We start from the raw sequence: 24,801 nt of genomic DNA, 5'->3' as shown, positions 1-24,801 counted from the left end.
TGATATATTTTACAGCAAAGGAAATAACAGAAGTTGTGGAATTGTGACCTATGACATTCTTTGAAATTTGCTAACTATAGTTATCACTGTTATGTATATATGTTAGAGTTCACAATAAAAAATTATTTTAAAAAGTTAATATATTACATTCATCTTTTTTACATGGAGTTTTGCTGTTTTGTTGTTTTACTTTTATAGTTGTATTAAATAGCCAGTTTTGTTCTTTTTTTTTTTTTTATTTGCTATTCCAGCAGACATTTTTAAATGCTTTTGAAAAATAGGATTCTTAATGATAGTGTATTATTCTATCTAGTAGAGACATCATGGTCAACTATTTCTTCCCTAACTTATTTTAGCATTTTATATACATAGAATTTTTTGGTATTTAGGATTATTTTAATGGGATGATATCTAGAAATAGAGTTACTAGGACTTTGAAACACTCATTGGATATATATTGCCAAGTTGCTTCCCAGAAAGCACATAATAATACATATACCCCCATCAGTAAGGAGTGTCCCTTTTAATGGCACCTAGGCCAGGCAGAAAACAATATACAATTATTTCATTTTGAATTTTTTTATTACAGATGAGTTTGAATATTTTCCCCATTTGTCAGCTAATGTTCATCCTCTCTGCATTCTATTCCATTCTTGCCTTTTGCCCATTTATTTTATCAGTGTCTGTATGGGTTTATTTATTTGTCTGATGCCACAGCAAGTCTATGCATAGGCAGACCAGAATTGGGTGGTGACTTGAGGATACTGCCAGGGACACCAGGCTCTTTGCACTTTCTGCTCCAACATCCTTAGTGTGTGCTTGCTTGCTTTTTTTTTTTTTTTTTTTTTTTTTTTTTTTTATTTTATTTTTATTATTATTTTTTTGAATCTTCATTTTATTGAGATATATTCACATACCACGCAGTCATACAAAACAAATCATACTTTCGATTGTTTACAGTTCCATTACATAGTGGTACATTCATCACCCAAATCAATCCCTGACACCTTCATTAGCACACACACAAAAATAACAAGAATAATAATTAGAGTGAAAAAGAGCAATTGAAGTAAAAAAGAACACTGGGTGCCTTTGTCTGTTTGTTTCCTTCCCCTATTTTTCTACTCATCCATCCATAAACTAGACAAAGTGGAGTGTGGTCCTTATGGCTTTCCCAATCCCATTGTCACCCCTCATAAGTTACATTTTTATACAACTGTCTTCGAGATTCATGGGTTCTGGGTTGTAGTTTGATAGTTTCAGGTATCCACCACCAGCTACCCCAATTCTTTAGAACCTAAAAAGGGTTGTCTAAAGTGTGCATAAGAGTGCCCACCAGAGTGACCTCTCGGCTCGTTTTGGAATCTCTCTGCCACTGAAGCTTATTTCATTTCCTTTCACATCCCCCTTTTGGTCAAGAAGATGTTCTCCGTCCCACGATGCCAGGTCTACATTCCTCTCCGGGAGTCATATTCCACATTGCCAGGGAGATTCACTCCCCTGGGTGTCTGATCCCACGTAGGGGGGAGGGCAGTGATTTCACCTTTCAAGTTGGCTTAGCTAGAGAGAGAGGGCCACATCTGAGCAACAAAGAGGCATTCAGGAGGAGGCTCTTAGGCACAACCATAGGGAGGCCTAGCCTCTCCTTTGCAGCAACCGTCTTCCCAAGGGTAAAACCTGTGGTAGAGGGCTCAACCCATCAAACCACCAGTCCCCTATGTCTGTGGTCATGTTAGCAACCATGGAGGTGGGGTAGGTGAATACCCCTGCATTCTCCACAGGCTCCTCAAGGGGGCACTACATCTTTTTTTTTTCCTTGTTTTTCTTTTTTTTTTTTTTTTTTTTGACTTTCCCTTCTTTTTTAAATCAACTGTATGAAAAAAAAGTTAAAAAGAAAACAAACATACAATAAAAGAACATTTCAAAGAGACCATAACAAGGGAGTAAGAAAAAGACAACTAACCTAAGATAACTGCTTAACTTCCAACATGTTCCTACTTTACCCCAAGAAAGTTACCTAATATAGCAACATTTCTGTGAACTTGCTCCTACTATGTCCATCAGAAATTAACAGACCATAGTCATTCCTGGGCATCCCCAGAACGTTAAATAGCTTATCTGTTCTTCTTGGATTATTGTTCCCCCTTCCTTAATTGTTCTCTATTGCTAGTTCCCCTACATTCTACATTATAAACCATTTGTTTTACATTTTTCAAAGTTCACATTAGTGGTAGCATATAATATTTCTCTTTTTGTGCCTGGCTTATTTCGCTCAGCATTATGTCTTCAAGGTTCATCCATGTTGTCATATGTTTCACGAGATTGTTCCTTCTTACTGCCGTGTAGTATTCCATTGTGTGTATATACCACATTTTATTTATCCACTCATCTGTTGAAGGACATTTGGGTTGTTTCCATTTCTTGGCAATTGTGAATAATGCTGCTATGAACATTGGCGTGCAGATATCTGTTCGTGTCACTGCTTTCCGATCTTCCGGGTATATACCGAGAAGTGCAATCTCTGGATCGAATGGTAACTCTATATCTAGTTTTCTAAGGAACTGCCAGACTGACTTCCAGAGTGGCTGAACCATTATACAGTCCCACCAACAATGAATAAGAGTTCCAATTTCTCCACATCCCCTCCAGCATTTGTAGTTTCCTGTTTGTTTAATGGCAGCCATTCTAACCGGTATTAGATGGTATCTCATTGTGGTCTTAATTTGCATCTCTCTAATAGCTAGTGAAGCTGAACATTTTTTCATGTGTTTCTTGGCCATTTGTATTTCCTCTTCAGAGAACTGTCTTTTCATATCTTTTGCCCATTTTATAATTGGGCCGACTGTACTATTGTCATTGAGTTGTAGGATTTCTTTATATATGCAAGATATCAGTCTTTTGTCAGATACATGGTTTCCAAAAATTTTTTCCCATTGAGTTGGCTGCCTCTTTACCTTTTTGAGAAATTCCTTTGAGGTGCAGAAACTTCTAAGCTTGAGGAGTTCCCATTTATCTATTTTCTCTTTTTGTTGCTTGTGCTTTGGGTGTAAAGTCTAGGAAGTGGCCGCCTAATACAAGGTCTTGAAGATGTTTTCCTACATTATCTTCTAGGAGTTTTATGGTACTTTCTTTTATATTGAGATCTTTGGTCCATTTTGAGTTAATTTTTGTGTAGGGGGTGAGGTAGGGGTCCTCTTTCATTCTTTTGGATATGGATATCCAACTCTCCCAGCCCCATTTGTTGAAAAGACCATTATGACTCAGTTCAGTGACTTTGGGGGCCTTATCAAAGATCAGTCGGCCATAGATCTGAGGGTCTATCTCCGAATTTTCAATTCGATTCCATTGATCTATATGTCTATCTTTGTGCCAGTACCATGCTGTTTTGGCAACTGTGGCTTTATAATAAGCTTCGAAGTCAGGGAGTGTAAGTTCTCCCAGTTCGTTTTTCTTTTTTAGAGTGTCTTTAGCAATTCGAGGCATCTTCCCTTTCCAAATAAATTTGATAACTAGCTTTTCCAAGTCTGCAAAGTAGGTTGTTGGAATTTTGATTGGGATTGCATTGAATCTGTAGATGAGTTTGGTTAGAATTGACATCTTAATGACATTTAGTCTTCTATCCATGAACATGGAATATTTTTCCATCTTTTAAGGTCCCCTTCTATTTCTTTTAGTAGAGTTATGTAGTTTTCTTTGTATAGGTCTTTTACATCTTTGGTTAAGTTTATTCCTAGGTACTTGATTTTTTTAGTTGCTATTGAAAATGGTATCTTTTTCTTGAGTGTCTCTTCAGTTTGTTCATTTCTAGCATATAGAAACATTACTGACTTATGTGCATTAACCTTGTATCCCGCTACTTTGCTAAATTTGTTTATTAGCTCTAGTAGCTGTATCGTCGATTTCTCAGGGTTTTCTAGATATAAGATCATATCATCTGCAAACAATGACAGTTTTACTTCTTCTTTTCCAATTTGGATGCCTTTTATTTCTTTGTCTTGCCGGATTGCCCTGGCTAGCACTTCCAGCACAATGTTGAATAACAGTGGTGACAGCGGGCATCCTTGTCTTCTTCCTGATCTTAGGGGGAAGGCTTTCAGTCTCTCACCATTGAGTACTATGCTGGCTGTGGGTTTTTCATATATGCTCTTTATCATGTTGAGGAAGTTTCCTTCAATTCCTACCTTTTGAAGTGTTTTTATCAAAAAGGGATGTTGAATTTTGTCAAATGCTTTTTCAGCATCTATTGAGATGATCAATTGATTTTTCCCTTTTGACTTGTTAATGTGTTGTAATACATTGATTGATTTTCTTATGTTGAACCATCCTTGCATGCCTGGAATAAACCCCACTTGGTCATGGTGTATGATTTTTTTAATGTGTCTTTGGATTCAATTTGCAAGTATTTTGTTGAGGATTTTTGCATCTATATTCCTTAGGGAGATTGGCCGGTAGTTTTCCTTTTTTGTAGCATCTTTGCCTGGTTTTGGTATTAGATTGATGTTAGCTTCATAAAATGAGTTAGGTAGTGTTCCATTTTCTTCAATGTTTTGAAAGAGTTTGAGTAAGATTGGTGTCAGTTCTTTCTGGAAAGTTTGGTAGAATTCCCCTGTGAAGCCATCTGGCCCTGGGCATTTATTTGTGGGAAGATTTTTGATGACTGATTGGATCTCTTTGCTTGTGATGGGTTGGTTGAGGTCTTCTATTTCTTCTCTGGTCAGTCTAGGTTGTTCATATGTTTCCAGGAAATTGTCCATTTCATCTACATTATCCAGTTTGTTGCCATACAGTTGTTCATAGTATCCTCTTATAATTTTTTTAATTTCTTCAGGATCTGCAGTTATGTCACCTTTTTCATTCATTATTTTGTTTATATGGGTCTTCTCTCTTTTTGATTTTGTCAGTCTAGCTAGGGGCTTGTCAATCTTGTTGATCTTCTGAAAGAACCAACTTTTGGTGATATTTATCCTCTCTATTGTTTTTTTGTTCTCTATGTCATTTATTTCTGCTTTAATCCTTGTTATTTCTTTTCTTGTACTTGGTTTAGGATTGGTTTGCTGTTCATTTTCTAGCTTCTTCAGTTGATCCATTAGTTCTTTGATTTTGGCTCTTTCTTCCTTTTTAATATATGTGTTTAGTGCTATAAATTTCCCCCTCAGCACTGCTTTTGCTGCATCCCATAGGTTTTGGTATGTTGTGTTCTCATTTTCATTCGTCTCTATATATTTAGCAATGTCTCTTGCTATTTCTTCTTTAACCCACTGATTGTTTAGCAGTGTGTTGTTTAACCTCCAGGTATTTGTGAATTTTCTAAGTCTCTGATGGTTATTGACTTCTAATTGTATTCCCTTGTGGTCAGAGCATGTGCTTTGAATAATTTCAGTCTTTTTAAATTTATTGAGGCTTGTTTTATGTCCCAGCATATGATCTATTCTGGAGAAAGTTCCATGAGCACTAGAAAAGTATGTGTATCCTGGTGATTTGGGATGTAATGTCCTGTATACGTCTGTTAAATCTAATTCATTTATCAGATTGTTGAGGTTTTCAATTTCCTTATTGGTCTTCTGTCTGGTTGATCTATCTATAGGAGAGAGTGATGTGTTGAAGTCTCCCACAATTATTGTGGAAACATCAATTGCTTCTTTTAGTTTTGCCAGTGTTTCTCTCATGTATTTTGTGGCACCTTGATTGGGTGCATAGACATTTACGATTGTTATTTCTTCTTGCTGAATTGCCCCTTTTATTAGTATGTAGTGGCCTTCTTTGTCTCTCAAAACACCCCTGCATTTGAAGTCTATTTTATCTGAGATTAATATTGCTACACCTGCTTTCTTTTGGCTGTAGCTTGCATGAAATATTTTTTTCCATCCTTTCACTTTCAGTTTCTTTGTGTCCCTGTGTCTAAGATGAGTCTCTTGTATGCAACATATTGATGGTTCATTTTTTTGATCCATTCTGCGAATCTATATCTTTTAATTGGGGAGTTTAATCCATTTACATTCAACGTTATAACCGTGAAGGCATTTCTTGAATCAGCCATCTTATCCTTTGGTTTATGTTTGTCATATTTTTCCCCTCTGTCTATTAATATCCTTTATTGTACCCATACCGAATCTCTTTAGTACTGAACCTTTCTCCAAGTCTCTCTGTCCTTTCTTTGTTTCTCTGTCTGTAGGGCTCCCTTTAGTATCTCCAGTAGGGCAGGTCTCTTGTTAGCAAATTCTCTCAGCATTTGTTTGTCTGTGAAAAATTTAAGCTCTCCCTCAAATTTGAAGGAGAGCTTTGCTGGATAAAGTATTCTTGGCTGGAAATTTTTCTCACTCAGAATTTTAAATATATCGTGCCACTGCCTTCTCACCTCCATGGTGGCTGCTGAGTAGTCACTACTTAGTCTTATGCTGTTTCCTTTGTATGTGGTGAATTGCTTTTCTCTTGCTGCTTTCAGAACTTGCTCCTTCTCTTCCGTGTTTGACAGTGTGATCAGTATATGTCTCGGAGTGGGTTTATTTGGATTTATTCTATTTGGGGTTCACTGAGCATTTATGATTTGTGTATTTATGTTGTTTAGAAGATTTGGGAAGTTTTCCCCAACAATTTCTTTGAATACTCTTCCTAGACCTTTACCCTTTTCTTCCCCTTCTGGGACACCAATGAGTCTTATATTTGGACGTTTCATATTATCTATCTTATCCCTGAGGTCCATTTCAGTTTTTTCAATTTTTTTCCCCATTCTTTCTTTTATGCTTTCATTTTCCATTCTGTCATCTTCGAGGTCACTGATTCGTTGTTCAACTTCCTCTTGTCTTGTACTATGAGTGTCCAGAATCTTTTTAATTTGGTCAACAGTTTCTTTAATTTCCATAAGATCATCCATTTTTTTATTTAGTCTTGCAATGTCTTCTTTATGCTCTTCTAGGGTCTTCTTGATTTCCTTTGTCTCCCGTACTATGGTCTCATTGTTCATCTTTAGTTCTTTGAGTAGCTGCTCTAGGTGCTGTGTCTCTTCTGATCTTTTGATTTGGGTGCTTGGGCTTGGGTTATCCCTATCGTCTGGTTTTTTCATATGCTTTATAATTTTCTGTTGTTTTTGGCCTCGTGGCATTTGCTGAACTTGATAGGGTTCTTTTAGGATTTGTAGACCAATTGAAGTCCTTATCTCTACTTTATCAGATCTACAGCTTCGTGGAGTACACTTTCTCTAACTAACCAGCAGGTGGCGTCCACGAGCCACCTGTTCTCCACAAGCCAGTTCTCCCCTGCTTAGCCTTTGTGGTGAGTGGGGGAGTGAGTCTTGTGGGGTCCAATTGGTGTACCGAGCTTGCGTGTGTAGTTGGTGTTGCCTGCCCTGTATATAGGGCATGTTTCTGGGCAGTCAGGGAGGGGGGGGTGGCTCTAACAATCAAATCTCCCTGGTGGTCCTAGAGTTTTAAAGCTACTGCAATAGTCTTATCCTTCAGTTCAGTCCTGCCACAGTTTGTCTCTGCCACTGACCCACAAGTCCTTGGTATTGGCGTATGGCTCCTGAGACTTGCAAGTGGGCCCCTCTTCCTGGCCGTGCACCCCGGTTCCTCTGTTGAGGGATGACTGTGCTATGTCACAGGTGAGTGCCGTCCCCCCAGGGCAGTTCTGGGCTGCTGGGCTGTGTAGGGAGGCTCCCAGTCTGCTGAAATGATGGCTGAATGGGGCTTTGTTAATTCACACTGCTCTATCTTCCCAACTCTGGGACAATCAGCTGAGGTTGCAGGGAAGGCTAATGTCCACACCCAGTTTTGTGGTGTGTGCCTGTTATTTGAAGCACTTCCGTCACACTGGGTTGTCTGGGGCAGTTCTGGGCTATGGGGCTGGCGATGGGCAGGAGTGTTTCCTGTCCACCAGGATGATGGCTGTGAGCGGACACCCCGCTTTTCTTGGGAAGTTGTGGTGTTTAGTGAATTTTCTCAGCCACTGGATTATTGTCTTTTGTCTCAGAGCTCTCCTAGTTCTGCTTTTGACTTGACCTGCCCAAATTGCAAGTCTTTGAAGCTTTCTGTATTGGGCTTCTTAGAGTAATTGTTTTAGAAAAAGAAAAAAGGATTAAAAAAAAAAAAAAAGGGCCCTCCTCAGAGATCTAATGGGTTATTGAAATGCTAAGAGACAAAGCAACCAGGGCCATTAAGGAAAGGTCCACAGGGCAGAGAGATCAGCTTTTCTTCGGGATTTGCATATGCGCTTCAGGGCCTGAGCTCGGGCCTGAGCTCTGCCCTTCCCCTTTCTATGTTCACCAGAACTCCAAAAATCCTCCGCTTTTATTTTGGAGTTTTTTGTGTTGTTTTTTTTCTATGCCTGTCTCCTCTCTGCTGGGCTGGCTGCTCTCAGATTCTCTGGTGTCTGGTCTCTGTCTATCTATGGTTGGAGTTTGGATTAGCAGAATGAGTTTCTGATAAGGGCTGCCACTGCAGTTCTCCCTTCTCCTTCCCGGAGCTGATAGCCCCTCCTCCCACGGGACTGAGCCTGGCAGGGAGGGGCGTGGGTCCCCTGGCCGCAAAATCTCACAGATTTCGCTGATCTCAGCAGTTCCACGTTTTCATGAGTGTTGTATGAAGTTTGCCCAAAGTCAGATTGCTCTGTGGTATCCAGTCCACGCGGTTCCTGGCTTTCTACCTACTTTCCTGGAGGAGTAACTAAAACATACAGCTCACCAGTCTGCCATCTTGCCCCGCCTCTCCGTGCTTGCTTTCTTACGCTTATTGCTTCCTAGCTGCAAGACGGGTGGTTTCTCTTTAGGCCTCAAGCCCACGTTGTAGGAAGAAAGGGGTGAAGTACCCTGCCAGCCACGTCTGTTCCTGTTCATCAGGAAAGGCCAAAGCTTTCCTGGGAGCCCCGTTCAGGAGAGCTCTGATTATGGCCAGCATTGTCACTGACTTGAGCTGGCAAACCAGAGATCGAAGAAAGCATTTGTGTCTCTCAACCTTCGTGTCTGCTCCAGGAGCTGGATGTTCTTATTATTTATCCCACTTTTTCAAAGGTATCAAATTTGTCATCTTTGTAGTAATATTTTTTCCCTGGCCTCTTTGCTATTTTTATAAGTTTTAAGTTGTTCATGTAGTCCTTTTTGCTATCATTTTCTTTGCGATATTTTACCACTTTCAACATTAAAAAACAAACCTTTGCTTTCTAGTGTGCTTTTTGCAGCCTGGTTCTCTGTGAAAGAAACCCTGAGATGGAGACCTGTATATTGTGATGAGTGCATGTGGGCTGTATGATACTAGTTTGTTGGGATGGTAGTGGAGGTGGTCTTTTGTATAGCCCAGTATATGCTCATTGTTGGAAAAATGAATATTCTTGGAATTATTGGTCACTATTAGACCAAGTTTAGCATGTGACTAAAATATTTCTTATCATTAATGGTTTTCTGGCTGCCTCACTAATATGTGTTCAAGGCAGGTATGCCCTTATTGTGGATTTAATTTCTCCTCATTCAATCAATTTTTGCTTTACCCATCTCAAAGCTATATTATTAAGACTCAGCGATCCCTGGCAGCTCTGTCTCTTTGGAGTGTTTCTTTTACTAAGGTAAAATATCTTTGTCTCAATATTTTATACCTTGAGTTCTGTTTTACCTGCTGTTGATACTAACATTCCACCTTTATTTTGATTGTTTGCATAGCACGTTTTAGTCCTTTTGTTTTCAGCCTTACCGTATCATTTTGTTTTGTGTGTGTCTTTTGTGCTTAACATCTAGCTGGATGTTTTTTCCAATCTAAGTCTCTATGTCTGTCTCTCTTTTTTCAGACACTAATCCATTAATAATTAGATAACTTGGGCTTGGTTTGGTCCGCTTATTTGATATTTTCTATTTACCATGCTTGTATATTCTTTCTTTTCTATTGGATTGAGGTTTCCCCCCCACCTTTTTTTTTTTTTTTTTTTTTTTTTTTTTTGATTTTAAAGTTAGGCATTCTGTTTCTATTCTCTCATTTACCCTAACATTTTTATGCATATTTATTAAATTTCTTGCACAGAATCTAGGGTCACCTCAGTATCCACATCCCACACCCCACACAGTTTCCCCTGAGGTTCAGTTATCTTCCTTTGTTGAGTTAACACTATTGCTCCTTTCCTTATTACATCCAATGTGGTTGTAGACTGGCATGCTTATCAGTTCACAGGTACAGTTCTGGGCAGATGCAGGGTCTCACACCAGAGCTGGCTACCTGTGGTCTTTCTGTTGGGGATTCTCCCAGAATCTGGTCTACTGAGCATTCCCCCCGCTCTGAATGTGCCTGTGTCTTTCTTTTATTTTTCATTGTCTTTTGTGTATTGTCATTGGATTAGGTAGACCTAATTTAAAATAAGCAATGATACGGAAGTTTTAGGATATCAGGAAAGGATTTTTCTATTTCTTTTATTTTCTGTTCAAAACAGTGTTAAACAACATTTAGATACACTCATGGTAATTTCCCCTCTCTGAGACCTTTTTTTCTCTGAGTAGTTTTTGGGGCATAGGCACTGGCAGACAAAGCTATGGGTCATTTCTTCAAAAAGAAGAGTTTGCCAACTTTTCTGACTTCTCCTGTGGCAGGATACTTTGTATTCTTTACAAGTAATAGGAAAACAACAAGCCAACATAATTTCTGGATAGATGTTTCTCAGAGGCACTTAGCAACAAATTAAACACGTAAGCTTGCAATATGTCTAATTTATTTTCAGGGATGTGCACACAGATAGATACTGCTTGCCTTAGAAGCGCTAGGTATAAGTTATAATTTATGGCTGGAGATGATCAAAGTAGAGGGTTTGGAAATCAGACAGAGTAAGGGTCAGCTGAGAATAATGGTGAAGGATGACTAAGAAGGAAAGTTTACTAGGCAGATGAGGGGGTGGGCATTCTTGGTAGTGGGTTCAGCATATTTGAGGACGTGGTGTAGCATAAAGTAGAAGACAGATTTTGAGGCAAGGCTAGGGAGGTAGTCGATGACCTGATTTAACCAGTAACCTTTATGGCATGTCACCATTAAGTTGTAGGTTGTAGGCTGGAAATATCTCTTTTAAAAAAAATGAAATGCTTTTCTATTCCTATTGTTTCAAAACTTTTTGAAGTTGGAAAAAATGGTCAGCTCTGAGAACTGATTATTTTGATGTCTATTGAATTGGTCTTTCGTTGGTTGGTTGTTGAATTCTGTTGAACTTGGAGCTTATTCTTCTCAAGTAGATTTTTTCTTTTTACCATTTCTTGTGCCGTATAGGTCAGGTGTCAATATCACAGTTATGTTTGCTTTCGAATAGTTTCTGAGAATTATAATCTGTTATGTAAATATTTGAAAGAAGTCACCTAGGCCTGCAGTTCATCTACTTTTGTAATTAAAAATTGTCTTGTAAATGCATTTGTTTTCTTAGACTTCTGTGAGTGTTAAATTGCCATCAAATAAGATGTCAAGAAATAATTCCGAAGCATCTACTTGTAAAATGACAGAGCCATTTAATTTTGAGAAAAATGAAAGCAAACTTCCACCACATGATTGTTTAAGAAGTCCTGGAGCACATCCTAACCATCCTAATTTCAGGTTGAAAAGCCCAGAGAATGGAAATAAAAAGAACAATTTTTTGCTTTGTGAGAAAACCAAACAGTATTTCGCTAGTCAGGAAGATAGTTCAGTATCTTCAAACCCTAATGCCACCAATGGAGAAGTGATTTTATACACAGCAGATGGGAAGACATTGCCAACAGGTGAGTGAAAACTACAGGCCTTACTACTCCTTGATTCTGATGGTTTCTGTGACTTATCAAAAATATGCAAAGCTACACATCATTGGGCTAGTAACAGAACAACCAAATGACCACCTTATAGTATTTGCGTTGGAATATTAACTTAAGGGAAAAGTGGATATCAAGTGGCTTCCTTTGGCTTGATTGATCATGGAATGTCCATAGCTGTTTTACAACAACCAGAGAACTAGAAATGCAGGAATTCTAGGAATGTATAAAGGATACACTCTGGCCTTACACGAGTTTTCTAAAGATTGGCCTTTTTTTTGGAAATACCTTGGCGATTTTATGCAATAATAGCACACAAAGATGTAACTAAGGCATTGATCTGTTTCATTAGATTTGTTTTATCTATCATTCCTTTAGTACTAATTCGAAAGACCTGTTTTAAGGAGCCGAGATATGGTCTTTTAATGTTAATGATGCTGTAGTTCTCAGAATGTGGCCCTTGGACCTCAGGGTGTTCACAAGAGGTCAAAACTATTTTCCTAATAATTATTAATATATTATCTGCCTTTTTCACTGTGTTGATTTATACAGATGGTACAAAAGCAAGGATGGGTAAACCTCTGACCCCCCAGCTCAACCTCAGGCAGGGTCACCAGTCATTGAATTTTTCATTGCAGTGCACTTGCAGTTAAAAAAACAAAACCATAAATTGCCAGTTTCACTTAAGAATGTCCTTGATGAAGCAGTAAAAACTATTTATTAAATCTTAACCCTTGTGTGTGTTTATTTTTAATACTTTGTGTGATGAAATGAGAATCATGCCTAACTTCTGCTGCATACCAAAGTATGATAGTTATGAGAAAAAACATGTATGTGGTTGGGTTTTGAGCTAAAATGAAACTTTTTTCTTGTTATACCATTTTTACTTGAAAAGAATGACAAAAGCTATGACTATTCAGGCTTGGTATTTGGCAAGCTTTTTATCAAAAATGAACAAAGTGAGACTGTCACTTTAAGGAAAACAGTTAATGATAAAACTCGATAAATGATAAAATTTATGATTTATCAGTTTATCAGTGATAAAACTTGTCAATTAAATTTAATTTATCAATTATAAATTTAATTGATAAATTTAATTTATCGATTAAAATTTATCAATGATAAAATTCGAGCTTTCAAACAAAAATGAGAAGTTCAGGAAACTTGTACCTGCCACACTGAGCTCGACAGCTCCCAGAATTATGGACTTTTCTGATGAAGTGGGTGGTGGTATTAACAAATATGGTTTTTGATAATGCATAGTGACGTATCTTTTCCAAATGAGCAATGCATGATGTTGTATGATCATGCATGGATAAAAATCCTTTCAAAGGTAAGATAAACCAATGGATTTTAATATAACAGTATGAAAAGTTTATTGATGTGGTTTTAGAATATCTGCAATTATATGAGATGGCCATTAAATATGCTTCCTTTTTTGTAACTACCTATCTATGTGAGATCAGATATTCTTCAGATACTTCAACCAAAGCAACATATAGATAGCAAAGGATTGAATGTGAAAGCAGATAATGCAAATCCAACTGTCTTCTGTTAGGCCAAATTAAAGAGATATGCAGAAATGTAAAACAGTGTACTCTTTTTAATAATTTTATTTTGTTTTGGAAAATATAGTTATGCTTTTCATAAAAATGTTATGGCAACATATCATGGGTTTATTATCTTTAAATGAATAAATACTTTTTAACTTTTAGTATTAATTTCTAATATGGTAAATATTGATAGACATAAGTCATGTAAACAGAAGTCCTTTGGGATCCTTAGTTATTTTTTTAAATGCAATTTTATTGAGATATATTCACATACCACACAGTCCATTGGTTTATCTTGCATTTGAAAGGGTTTTTATCCATACATGATTGTACAGTGGCTCACAGTATCATCACATAGTTGTGCATTCATCACCACAGTCAATTTTAGAACATTTTTATTACTCCAAAAAAAGAAAAAAAGAAAACCCAGAACATCTCATATCCCTTATCCCCCACTATTATTGATTGCTAGCATTGGTGTGCTACTTTTGTTATTGTTGATGAAAGAATATAAGAAATGGCTGTTCACTCTAGTCCATAGTTTGCAGTAGGTACATTTTACCCATATCCTACTCTATATTAGCAAGTCTTTCTAATAGTGTCATACATTTGTTCTAGTTCATGAAAAAACATTTATTATTTGTACTGTTAATCACAGTAGAAAGTTAAAGAGATCCTGAGTCCAAAAAGTGAGAACTGCTGTCCTAGTGAATGAGGAAAAGTTAGCAATGAGAGTAGTAGTCAAGGCAGTTTCAGCTCAAGTTCATATTTACCATACAGGAAAAGCAGGATGTTGCTTATTTATGGTTTAGCTATAGTGCTAGTGTGTATAGCCCTATTATTTGAATATCACTTAATTATGGTATTTTACATTCTCAGGAATAATAAGCAATGTTTGGTTTTTATTAGAAATTGTGTTTTTACTCCCCAGGAAATTCAGTATCACCAGTAAGTGCTGGAAATAATTCACCTCCCAAAGCAGTAAATAATGTAAGTTATATATTTTTTCCTATTTTGTATTTTTGTTTGGTTAAAAGATTCTAAACATATTTTTGCATTGTGTTAATAAAGACTTATTCAATTTGCAGATATTATTCAAGGTCAAACTTCCTTATCCCTAATCTAGTACCTTTTTTTAAAAAAATTAAACTTTCTTTTTAAATAATTATAGATTCACATGTGGTTGTAAGAAATCATACAGAGACAACCCTAGTACCCTTGACTCAATTTTCCCCCATGGTAAAAGCCTGTAGACCTGTATTACAACCAGGAAACTGACATTGATACAATCAAGATAAAGAACGTTTCTATTGTTACTAGGTGCCCTGACTTGCCTTTTTATGGTCACATCCGTAAAATCCACCTTTCTCCTGCCCCTACTCCCTCTTTAAACACTTATAACCACAAATCTAATCCACATATCCACAATTTTGTCATTTCAAGAATCTTAAATAGAACCATACAGTATGTAATCTTTTGGGATTGACTTTTTTTTTCACTCAACATAATTCTCTGAGGATTCATTTAGGATGTTGTGTGTAGCAATAGTTTGATTCTTTTTATTTCCTATTTTATTGGTATAGATGTATCACATCTTACTTAACCATTCATTCCCCGTTTGAAGTATGTCTGGGTTTTTCCTCGTTTTTTGCTATTATAACATAGCTGCTAAGCATTCATGTATGGGATTTTGTGTAAACATAATTTTTTATTGCTTTAGGATAAATCCCCAATGGTGAAATTGCTGGCTCACATGGTAGCTGCATATTTGAATTGTTAAGAAAATACCAAACTGTTTTCCAGAGTGGATGTACCCATTCTACATTTCTACCAGCAATTTATGAATGCTCCAGTATTCTACATTCTCACCAGCATATGGTGCTGTCATTATTTTTTTATTTTACCCATTCTCATGGATGTATAGTGATACCTCATTGTGGTTTTAATTTGCATTTCTGTAATGGCTGATGATGCCAAACATCTTTTCATGTGCTTCCTTGTATATCTGAATATCCTCTTCGGTGAAATGTTTCTTCGTGTCTTTTGTCCATTTTCTGATTGAATTTTTTTTTATAGTTGATATTAAAAATTCTTTATGTATTCCAGAATCTCGTCCTTTTTCAGATATGTGACGTGCAATATTTTCTCCAGTCTGTAGTTCGTCTTTTTATCCTCTTAACAGGGTCTTTTGCACAGCAAAAGTTTTAAGTTTTGATGAAGTCCTTTTGATAAGTTTTTCCTTTTACAGATCATGCTTTTGATGTCACATCTGAGAACTCTGCCCACCCTAGATCCCAAAAATTTCTTTTTTTTTTTTTTTCAAAAAGTTTTATAGTTTTGAGATTAAGTTGTGATCCATTTTGAGTTAATTTTTGTTTATGAGACTTAGATCACGGTTGATATTGTTTTGTTTGTTTGTTTTGGCCTCTAGATATCCAGTTGCCCCAGTACCATCTTTCCAAAAACTAGTTGGGTATATTTACATGGGTCTCTTCTGGATTCTCTGTTCTTTTACATTCATCTATGTGTTTGTCTCTCCACCAGCTCCAGTAATCAACCACACAGTTTTGATTACTGGAGCTATATAGTAAGTCTTGAAATTGGGTGGAGTGGTTCAACACACTGTATTTTTCTTTTTCAAAATGGTTTTTACCTATTTTAGTTTCCTTGGCTTTTGATAGAGATTTTAGAATAATCTCATCTATATCTAAAGAATATCTTGCTGGGATTTTGATAGGAATGTGTTAAACCTGTATACAAATTTGGAGATTATTATCATCTTTATTATGTTGAATCTTCAAATTCACGATCACAGTATGTCTCTCCATTTATTTAGATCTTTGATTTCTTTCATTTTGTAGTTTTCAGCATACAATCCACTGCATGTTTTTGCATGTTTTGTTAGATTTATATCTAAGTATTTCATTTTGTTTGAGCAATTGTAGGTGGCGCCACGTGTTCTTTACTAATATGTAGAAAAGCAATTGATTTTTTTTCCTCCTGTGACCTTGCTGAACTCACTTGATTGTTACAGGTTTTTTTTTTTTCTTTTTTTTCTTTTTTTGTAGATTTCCTTGGATTTTCTTCGTAGGCAGTCATCATCTGCAAATAGGGACAGTTTTATTTCTTATTTTCCAATATATATACTTTTCATTGTCTTTTCTTATTGTGCTGACTATAACTTCCACCACCATTATGTTGAATAAGAGTGGTGAGAATAGACATCCATTTTTCCCTACCTTAGGACAAAAGCATCATGTTTTCACCATTACATATAATGTTGTGTGTCGGTGTTTTGTAGAAGCTATTTCTGAAGTTGATGAAGTTCTTCTCTATTTCTACTTTTTTGAGAGGTTTTTTTTTTTTTCGTAAATAAGTGTTGAATTTGTCAATGTTTTTTCTGCCTCAACAGATAACTGTCATGTGTGGTTTTTTTTTTTTCGTTTTGTCTGTTAATTTGGTTGACTACATTGATTTTTGAATATTCAAAAATATTTGGATCTGCCTTGGATCCCTGGATAAACCCCACTTGGTCATGGTGTATAATTTCTTTTATATATTGCTGAATTATGTTTGTTAACACCTTATTAATGTTTTTGCATCTATTACATTCAAAAGGGATGTTGGTCTGTACTTTTCTTTTTTCCTATCTTTGGTTTTGGTATAAAGGTAACTACTAGCTTCAAAAAATGAGTTGTTGGCAAGCGTTCCCTTTTCTCTTTTAGTTTCTGAAGAAATTATATAGAATTGTTCTTTAAACATTTGGTAGAATTCCTCAGTGAAGCCATCTGAGCCTGGAGATTTCTTTTTGTTTGTTTTTGTTTTAAAATTATGATTCAGTTTCCTTAATTTTAATAGGGCTATTCAAATATCAATATCATATTGAGATAGTTTGTGGGTTTTGAAGAATTGGTCCATTTATGTGTGTAGAATTGTTTGAAGCATTCTGTAATTATCATTTTGATATCTTTAGGGTCTGTAGTAATATTTCTGGTTTCATTCCTGTTACTGGTAATTTCTGTCTTCTCTCTGATTAATATTTGTATGATATTTATTTTTCCATGCTTTTACTTGGAACTTTTTTGTATTGTTATATTTAAAGTGAGTTTCTTATAGACAGCATTTAGTTGGGTAACATTTTTTTTAAGCCACTTTGGCATTGTCTTTTAATTGGTGTATTTAGGCCGTTTACATTCAATTAATTATCAGTATTTTAGGGTTTCAGTCTTCCATGTTATTTTTTTGTTTCCTGTTTGTTCTCTCAATTTTTTTGGTTCCACTTCTTTCTTTTTTCCTGTCTTCTTGTAGGTTAATTGAACATGTTTTAGAATTCCGTTTTGATTTATCTGTAGCATGTTTGAGTGGATCTCTTTCTATACCTTTTTAGTGTTTGCTCCATGCATGATTTAACACAGCCTACTGGCATCTTCATTTTACCACATCAAATGAAGTATAGATACCTTAACTCCCTTTGTATCCCACTATCTCCATCCCATTTATGTCTTCAGTATTTCCTCTGCAAAGATTTAGAACCACTCCAGGCAGTGTTTTAATTTTCACTTCACCTGTCAAACATAATTTAGAAAATCCAAGAGGAAAAGGAAAGTCTATTATCTCTTCTCATATTTTTGCTTGCCTGTTCTTTTTCTCCTTCCCATTGTTCGAAGGTTTCTTCCTTTGTCATTTCCTTTCTATTTATAGGACTTCCTTTAGCTTTTTTTAGAGTAATTTTTTTGCAATAAATTGTCTTAGTTTTCTTTCATTGAGAATTTCTTGGTTTCTCCTTCATTCCTGAAGGATATTTTCTCTGGATAGTATTCTTTGTTGACAGTTCTTTTCTTTCAGCACTTGAAAAATGTTGTGCACTTCTTTCTGGTCTCCATGGTCTCTTATGAGAAATTTTCTGTGTTTTGAATTGTTTTTACCCTTTAGGAAGGTGTTCTTTGTCTATGACTGCTTTCAAGACTTTTTTCTTTGCCTGTAGTTTTAAGAAGTTTGATTAAGATATGTCTTGGGGTAGATTTCTTTGGGTTTATTCTGTTTGGGGTTTGCTCATCTCTTAGAATTTGTGCACTTACATCTTTTGCCAAATCTTGGAAGTTTTTGGCTATTATTTCTTTGAGTACTTTTCAGCCCTGCCTTCTTTCTCTTCCTAAATCTTGGCTCTCTGCTAGGCCTCCTCTTATACCACCAGTCAGGAAGGGGAAGGGTATCTCTTTACTGCCAGGTGGGGGGTAGAAATCCAGGCTTCCCCACTGGTCTACATGAGAGTGGGGGAGTGGGTAGGGAAGGAGTTGGGAGACGGTGTTACCCCCAGCAGGGAGGCTGTCCTAGTTCCCTTCTGTTTGGCTTCTTTATATCATGCCAGTAGGATGATTGGGGTGCCTCCTTACACCCTATTGAGGGTGGAAGTTAAGGCTTCTCACTCCATATCTTTGCTAGTTGGGGGTGGGGTTCACAGTTTTTTCTGTGGTGTTTGGTTGGAGTAGAGCAGTAATTGGCTAAAAGTTTTCTGTCTTGCTAGGATGCCCCTTTCCTGGTCTTTTGGTTAGAGAGAGCAGGCTTTTTGTTGGGGCTTTCATTGTATGCACATCTTGGCATTTACAGGTTGCTGGCTTCTCCATTACCAAGTCTGGAATATGAGGCATAAAGAAAATGCAGGGAACTCATTACCACGTTGTTCTTTGGGTCCCTAACTGGTCTGCTTGCTTCTCTCCTGTTCTATAGCGTTGTCTTATATTGCTTTTAAATATATGTCCAGGGTTTTTAGATTTAATTAGTGGAAAGAGTAGGAAAAAGTACCCAGAAGCAGAAGTTCCATATCTAGTATTTTGAGAAGTGATTACCAAGTTTTTTTTTCCATTTTGAATGAACTTTCCTGCCATCTTTTTTATTGAGATATATTCACACACTGTATAATCCATCCAAAGTATACAGTGGCTCACAGTATCATCATATAGTTTGTGCATTCCTTGCCACAATCAGTTTTAGAACATTTTCATTACTCCAAAATAAAGAAAAAAAAATAAAAAATAACACCTGAAACATCCCATACCCTTACCCCCCCCATTTTATATATATATATATGTATATATGTATATATGTGTGTGTATATGTATATATATTTGTTTTTATTTTATTACTCATCTGCACATGTACTGGGTAAAGGGAGTGTGAGCCACAAAATTTTCACAGTCACACAGTCACATGATAAAAGCTACATAGTTATACAGTTATCATCAAGAATCAAGTCTACTGGATTACAGTTCATCACATTTACATATTTCTTTCTAGCTATTCTAATACACTAGGAATTATAAAGAAATATCTAATGCATAAGAATAACCTCCAGAATGACCTGTCGACTCTATTTGATATCTCTCAGCCACCGCAACTTTATTGTGTTTCATTTTTCTTCCCCCTTTTGGTCAAGAAGGCATTCTCAATCCCACGATGCCAGGGCCAGGCTTATCCCTGGGAGTCATGTCCCATGTTGCCAGGGAAACTTACACCTCTAGGAGTCATGTCCCACATAGTGGGGAGGGTAGTGAGTTTACCTGCAGAGTTGGCTTGGAGAGAGAGACCACGTCTGAGCAACAAAAGAGGTTCTCTGGGGGTGACTCTTAGGCATAATTATAAGTAGGCTTAGCCTTTCCTTTGCCGAAATAGGTTTCATAAGGGTAAGCCCCAAGATTGAGGGCTTGGATTATTAAATTGGAAGTCCCTAATACTTGGAAAAATATCAGGATTTCCCCAGGTGAGAAGTTTAATATTTCCACATTTTTTTCCAGTCCTTCAAGGGGACCTTGCAAATACTTTTTTATTTTCTGCCCAAAATACTCTGGGGTGTTTCGGGGTATTGCGTTAACCCGTTCAGAGTAACAAGATCTCATTCCCGATTCTAGGTTCCATATTACCAAGTTTTAATGATGCTCTTCTCTTTTCTTAATAGAAACCTAGCAGTAATGTGCCTCCTGCAAATTCAAGAAAATTGCACAAGTTTGTTGATAATTCCTTCTCCATAAATAATCGAGCGCTCTTCAACTCTCTAGGACCTCCCCTTCGGTCAACAACTTGCCATCGTTGTGGCCTTTTTGGTAAGCCTGTTGCTCTCAGAAGTCTGTTGAATTATTCCTCTACACAGTTAAAATTTTGTTTATTAACAAAAAATTTCAAATATGCATGTAGACGGAATATTATATATACACTTTATACCTATCTGCCAGCTTCAGGAGCTTTCAGTATCCTGCCATTCTTGTTCATCCACAGCTTCCCACTCTTCCTGCTTTCCCAAGGTCTTTTTGTTTGTTTTGAGGTAAATCTTACATGCATTGAAATTTACAAATACACACCCTATCCATATAGAGGCCATTTCCATTTCCTCAGAAAATTCCCTCATGTCCCTTCCCAGTCACTATACCCCCAGAGTTACCACTGTTTTCCTTTTTCACTAAAAATTAATTTTGCCTGCCATAGATTTTCATATAAATGGACTTATACAGTGTGGATTTTTGTGTAAAGCTCATTTCATTAGAATATTTTTGAGATTAGTCTGTGTTGTCCCATGTATTATTTGTTATTACTGAATAGTAGTATCCCATTGTATGTTAATGCCATGATTTATTTCTTCTATTGATGGGCATTTGGGTTGTGCCCAGCTTTTGCCTGTTATGAGTAGTGCTCTCTAAACAGTTTTGTACAAGTTTGTGTATAGACATATGCTTTCATTTCCCTTGGGTAAATACCTAGGAGTAGAACTGCTGAATCAGTTTATAAGAAGCTGCCAAACCATTTTCCAAAGTAGTTGTCCTTGTCTCATTTTACATTCCCATTGGCAGATTATGAGAGTTCTGATTGCTTCACATCTTTGCCAACATTTGGTGTCGTCAGGTCTTTTTAATTTAGTCCTTCTTGGGAATATGTAGTGGTATCTCATTGAGAATTTAATTGGCACCTCCCTGATGATCAGTGATATTGAGCAGTTTTTCATGTCCTTACTGGCCATTTACATATCCTGCTCCTGTGTTTTTTCAGTTTCTTTTAGGGTGGAGTTATTTGAGGCCGGCTTGGTGGTGGTGGTGTGTGTGTGTTTTTGTTTTGTTTTGTTTTGTTTTTTTTGCCTTTAGATAACCTTTTTTCTGCCTGAAGAATACTGATAGAATTTTTTTTTTTTTTAAATACTTACATTTCACAAAACTGCCTGGGTTTTCCTAAGTGTGATTCTCTTAACTTTTTGTCTTCTTGGCACTTGGCAAGTCATTTCAGTCTACTTACATGAGTACCTTTTCACTATAACAAAATTTTCTGTTTCCTTTGATTGTGCCTTTTGTAACGTGTTCTGGGGCCCTACTTTAGGAAAGTCAGTTATGACTCCATTCATCCGTCTGATCATTTTCATCTTTGTAGTCCTTTCTCTCTGCATTTTGAGAGAACTTTGAAGACAGTAGATTATAGGTTACCAGGAGCTGGGGGAGAAGGAATGAAGGGAGTTAATCATTTAATTGGTGCAGAGTTTCTGTTTGAAGTCATGTAAAAGTTGGGGTAATGAATATTGGTGATGATAGCAAAATAATGTGAATGTAATTATTACCACTGAATTGTACACTTGAAAGTGGTTAGAAGGGGAAATTCTGAGTTGTCTATATGTTACTACAATAAAAGGTTAAAAAAACAAAACACAATGAGGGGTTCCTAGACATCACCAACAAAAAGTTTCTTAACACTGGTGTCCATTTTCTTCTGTGGTTTTATGAAAATACCTAACTGTTTATAAACTGCACAATTCTTTTCAAATAGAGTCTTCTTGATGTGATTAATAGAATAGTGTTTGATATGTTTGTCTTGAAAATGTTTGTCTTGACAACAAATATTTGGAATAATACAGTGATGATGTTATGCGTTGTGTTCTCTAGGATCACTGAGGTGTTCGCAGTGTAAGCAAACATACTATTGCTCTATAACATGTCAGAAAAGAGACTGGTCAGCACACAGCATTGTGTGCAAACCTGTTCAGCAAAAGTAAGTAGCAATGATTTTTTTATTCATTGAAGAATATAAATAAAGTTTTCTGATAGCATAAGGATCAAATCAGATAAATAGGCCCTAGCTATATAGAAGTTGTAATTTTTTTACTTGTTGAGGTATAAAGTGTACAAATCTGGAGTCAACAGCTCTAAGCATTTAGGAGTTGTCATGAATGTAATTTTACTAAATAGCTTATCTTAAGATTTAGAACCTTTATTAAGTTTTGTTTTTAATTGTTAGAGCTTTGGAATACCTTACTTTCAATCATATATACTTTCCTGAAATTTTGTAAGATGGAACTCTGACAGTGCCCCTCTAAAGTCAGTCATTGAGTTGTAATTTTAAAATTTATAAATCTTACTTTTGTGGCATTTACCAGTTTACAAAACAGTTGCACATATATAGTTTCCTTTGATCCTCAGAACTCTTCGTAGGGAATGTAGGGATTATCTCCATTTCACAGATGAGAAAACTGAGGCTTGGAGATTTGTCTGCCCCCCTGTTATCAAGCAGCTTTCATGGGCAGCACATCTGTGCTCAGGGTTCCCCATGGTGTACTCAGCATTGGAGTGCTTTATTTTAAGGTTATAATGATGATTCTCTCTAGAAAAGTTGTTTTTTCTTTCTGGATTTTATTCGTTGGGAATTTAATGTAATTGTGATTCATGGCCCCTAGTCTTAATTGGCTCGCTAGTATAGGTACTATAATAAGTTGTTTTATTTTAGCTTCCACAGACTGAAAGATAATAAATCACCTTTTGAAACGAAGAACGTGGAAGTGAAAAGTGAGGTATGGTGTGCTTACTTTCTATCAATAGAGGAAATTCTGAATAACCCCCTTTATTGAATTAGGGTACTTAAGCTAAATAAAATATTTAGGACTTATTTCTACATTTCACCAGGTGTTTATTTAAAAAAAGTTTTCTGTTGAATAAATCCGTACACCTGAGTGAACAGATTTGGTGACTTTTGGGAGTCTTTGAGAGTTGTTTCCAATATTTTTTCAAAAAGAACTTGAGATGGCTGTGTATCAATATAAAACTCCTTTGGACTACTTAAAAAGTTTTTTCTTTGTTGTCCCTTCATGCATACATATTCTGTAGCTCTGTGTACTGGATTCTAGTAGGGCTACTTATCTGTTACCTAAGGAGCCATTTTTTTTTTTCTGGTGGACACTTATCCTTCATTTAGATAACAACATGGCTAAATCATTCATAATCTGAAAGATGTCTGTTGGATTATATAATATCTTCAGTTCATACTTAACAGATTAATCGTTTTGTAGCTGTTCCTAGTCTCTGCTCTCCAGAAACAGTATTCTGCTTTCCTCAATTATTCATTCCTACAAGAACATAATGCGGAAATATAAAAGATCATGCCCTTTACTATTTTTTAATTTTTTTATTAGAGCAGTTGTAGGTTTACAGAAAAATCATTAGTCCTTTTTAGCCACTTTCAAGTATACAATTCCATGGTGTTAAATACATTCACAATATTATGCTATTATCACCACCATTACCAAAATGTTTCCATCACCCCAAACAGAAAATCTGTACTAATTGAGCATTAACTCTGCCACTTATAACCTGTATTCTAGTTTTTGATTCAGTGAATTGCAATCTTTTTTTTTTTTTTTTTTTTTTTTTTTTTTGCCTTCCCTGATAGCCACGCCTTTCCACCCATTAAGGACCAAAACATAGATAGGAGATAGGATTAAGATCCTAGGGCCACTGGAGACTTTGAGGAGGTAGTACTTTGTTGGGCCAACATCCCTATGTCGGGAATCAGGGTATCTGGGTTCTGATAGTAACTTTTGTTTAGCATCTAATATGTGCCAGGAAAATGTCTATTTCACGACTCTTGTTATCACCATTTATAGAGAGGAAATTGAGACTCAAGGTCGCATAGGTAGTAAGTGGTGAGGCCTGAACGAGAGCTCAGACCTCTTTGATTTTTTAAAAGTATTTATTTTTAATTTTAGTAAAATGTACACAGCAAAAAAAAAAAAAATCTTAACTATTTGTGCCAGTTTGGATGTATTATGTCCCTGAAAACAACATGTTCTTTGATGCAGTCTTGTGTGGGCAGATGTATTTGATCTTGATTAGGTTGGAACCTTTGAATTGGGTTGTTTCCATGGAGATGTGATCCACCCAACTGTAGGTGATAATTCTGATCAGATTATTTACATGGAGGTTGGCCCCACCCATTCAGCACGGGTCTTAATTAAATCACTGGAGCCCTATAAGAGCTCAGACAGAAGGAGCTCAGTGCTGCAGCTGAGAGACACATTTTGAAGACGGTGGTTGAAAGCTGACACTGACATTTTGGAGAACGCCATTTTGTAATGCAACCTGGGAGCAAGCAGATGCCAGTCATGTGCCTTCCGAGCTAACAGAGGTTTTCCGGATGCCATTGGCCATCCTTCAGTGGAGGTACCCTATTGTTGATGCCATAGCTGGGACACTTTTATGGCCTCAAGAGTGTAACTCT

General features: G+C 36.5%; 1 protein-coding gene across 1 annotated transcript in view; it reads left to right on the top strand.

The window, feature by feature from the left end:
- The first annotated feature begins 11,385 nt into the window (after positions 1-11,385).
- The window catches only part of TDRD1 (tudor domain containing 1), a 64,951-nt gene continuing 51,535 nt past the window's right edge, over positions 11,386-24,801 (top strand). Inside the window, exons 1-5 of the mRNA XM_037804794.1 lie at positions 11,386-11,704; positions 14,216-14,274; positions 20,237-20,381; positions 22,197-22,302; positions 23,035-23,098. Of these exons, the coding sequence (XP_037660722.1) occupies positions 11,407-11,704; positions 14,216-14,274; positions 20,237-20,381; positions 22,197-22,302; positions 23,035-23,098 (672 nt within the window). The 5' untranslated portion in view covers positions 11,386-11,406. The remainder of the gene's footprint in view (positions 11,705-14,215; positions 14,275-20,236; positions 20,382-22,196; positions 22,303-23,034; positions 23,099-24,801) is intronic.

This window comes from Choloepus didactylus, chromosome 15, assembly GCF_015220235.1.
Source record: "Choloepus didactylus isolate mChoDid1 chromosome 15, mChoDid1.pri, whole genome shotgun sequence".
Taxonomy (NCBI): Eukaryota; Metazoa; Chordata; class Mammalia; order Pilosa; family Megalonychidae; genus Choloepus; species Choloepus didactylus.
This window is presented reverse-complemented; position numbering and strand designations above follow the sequence as displayed.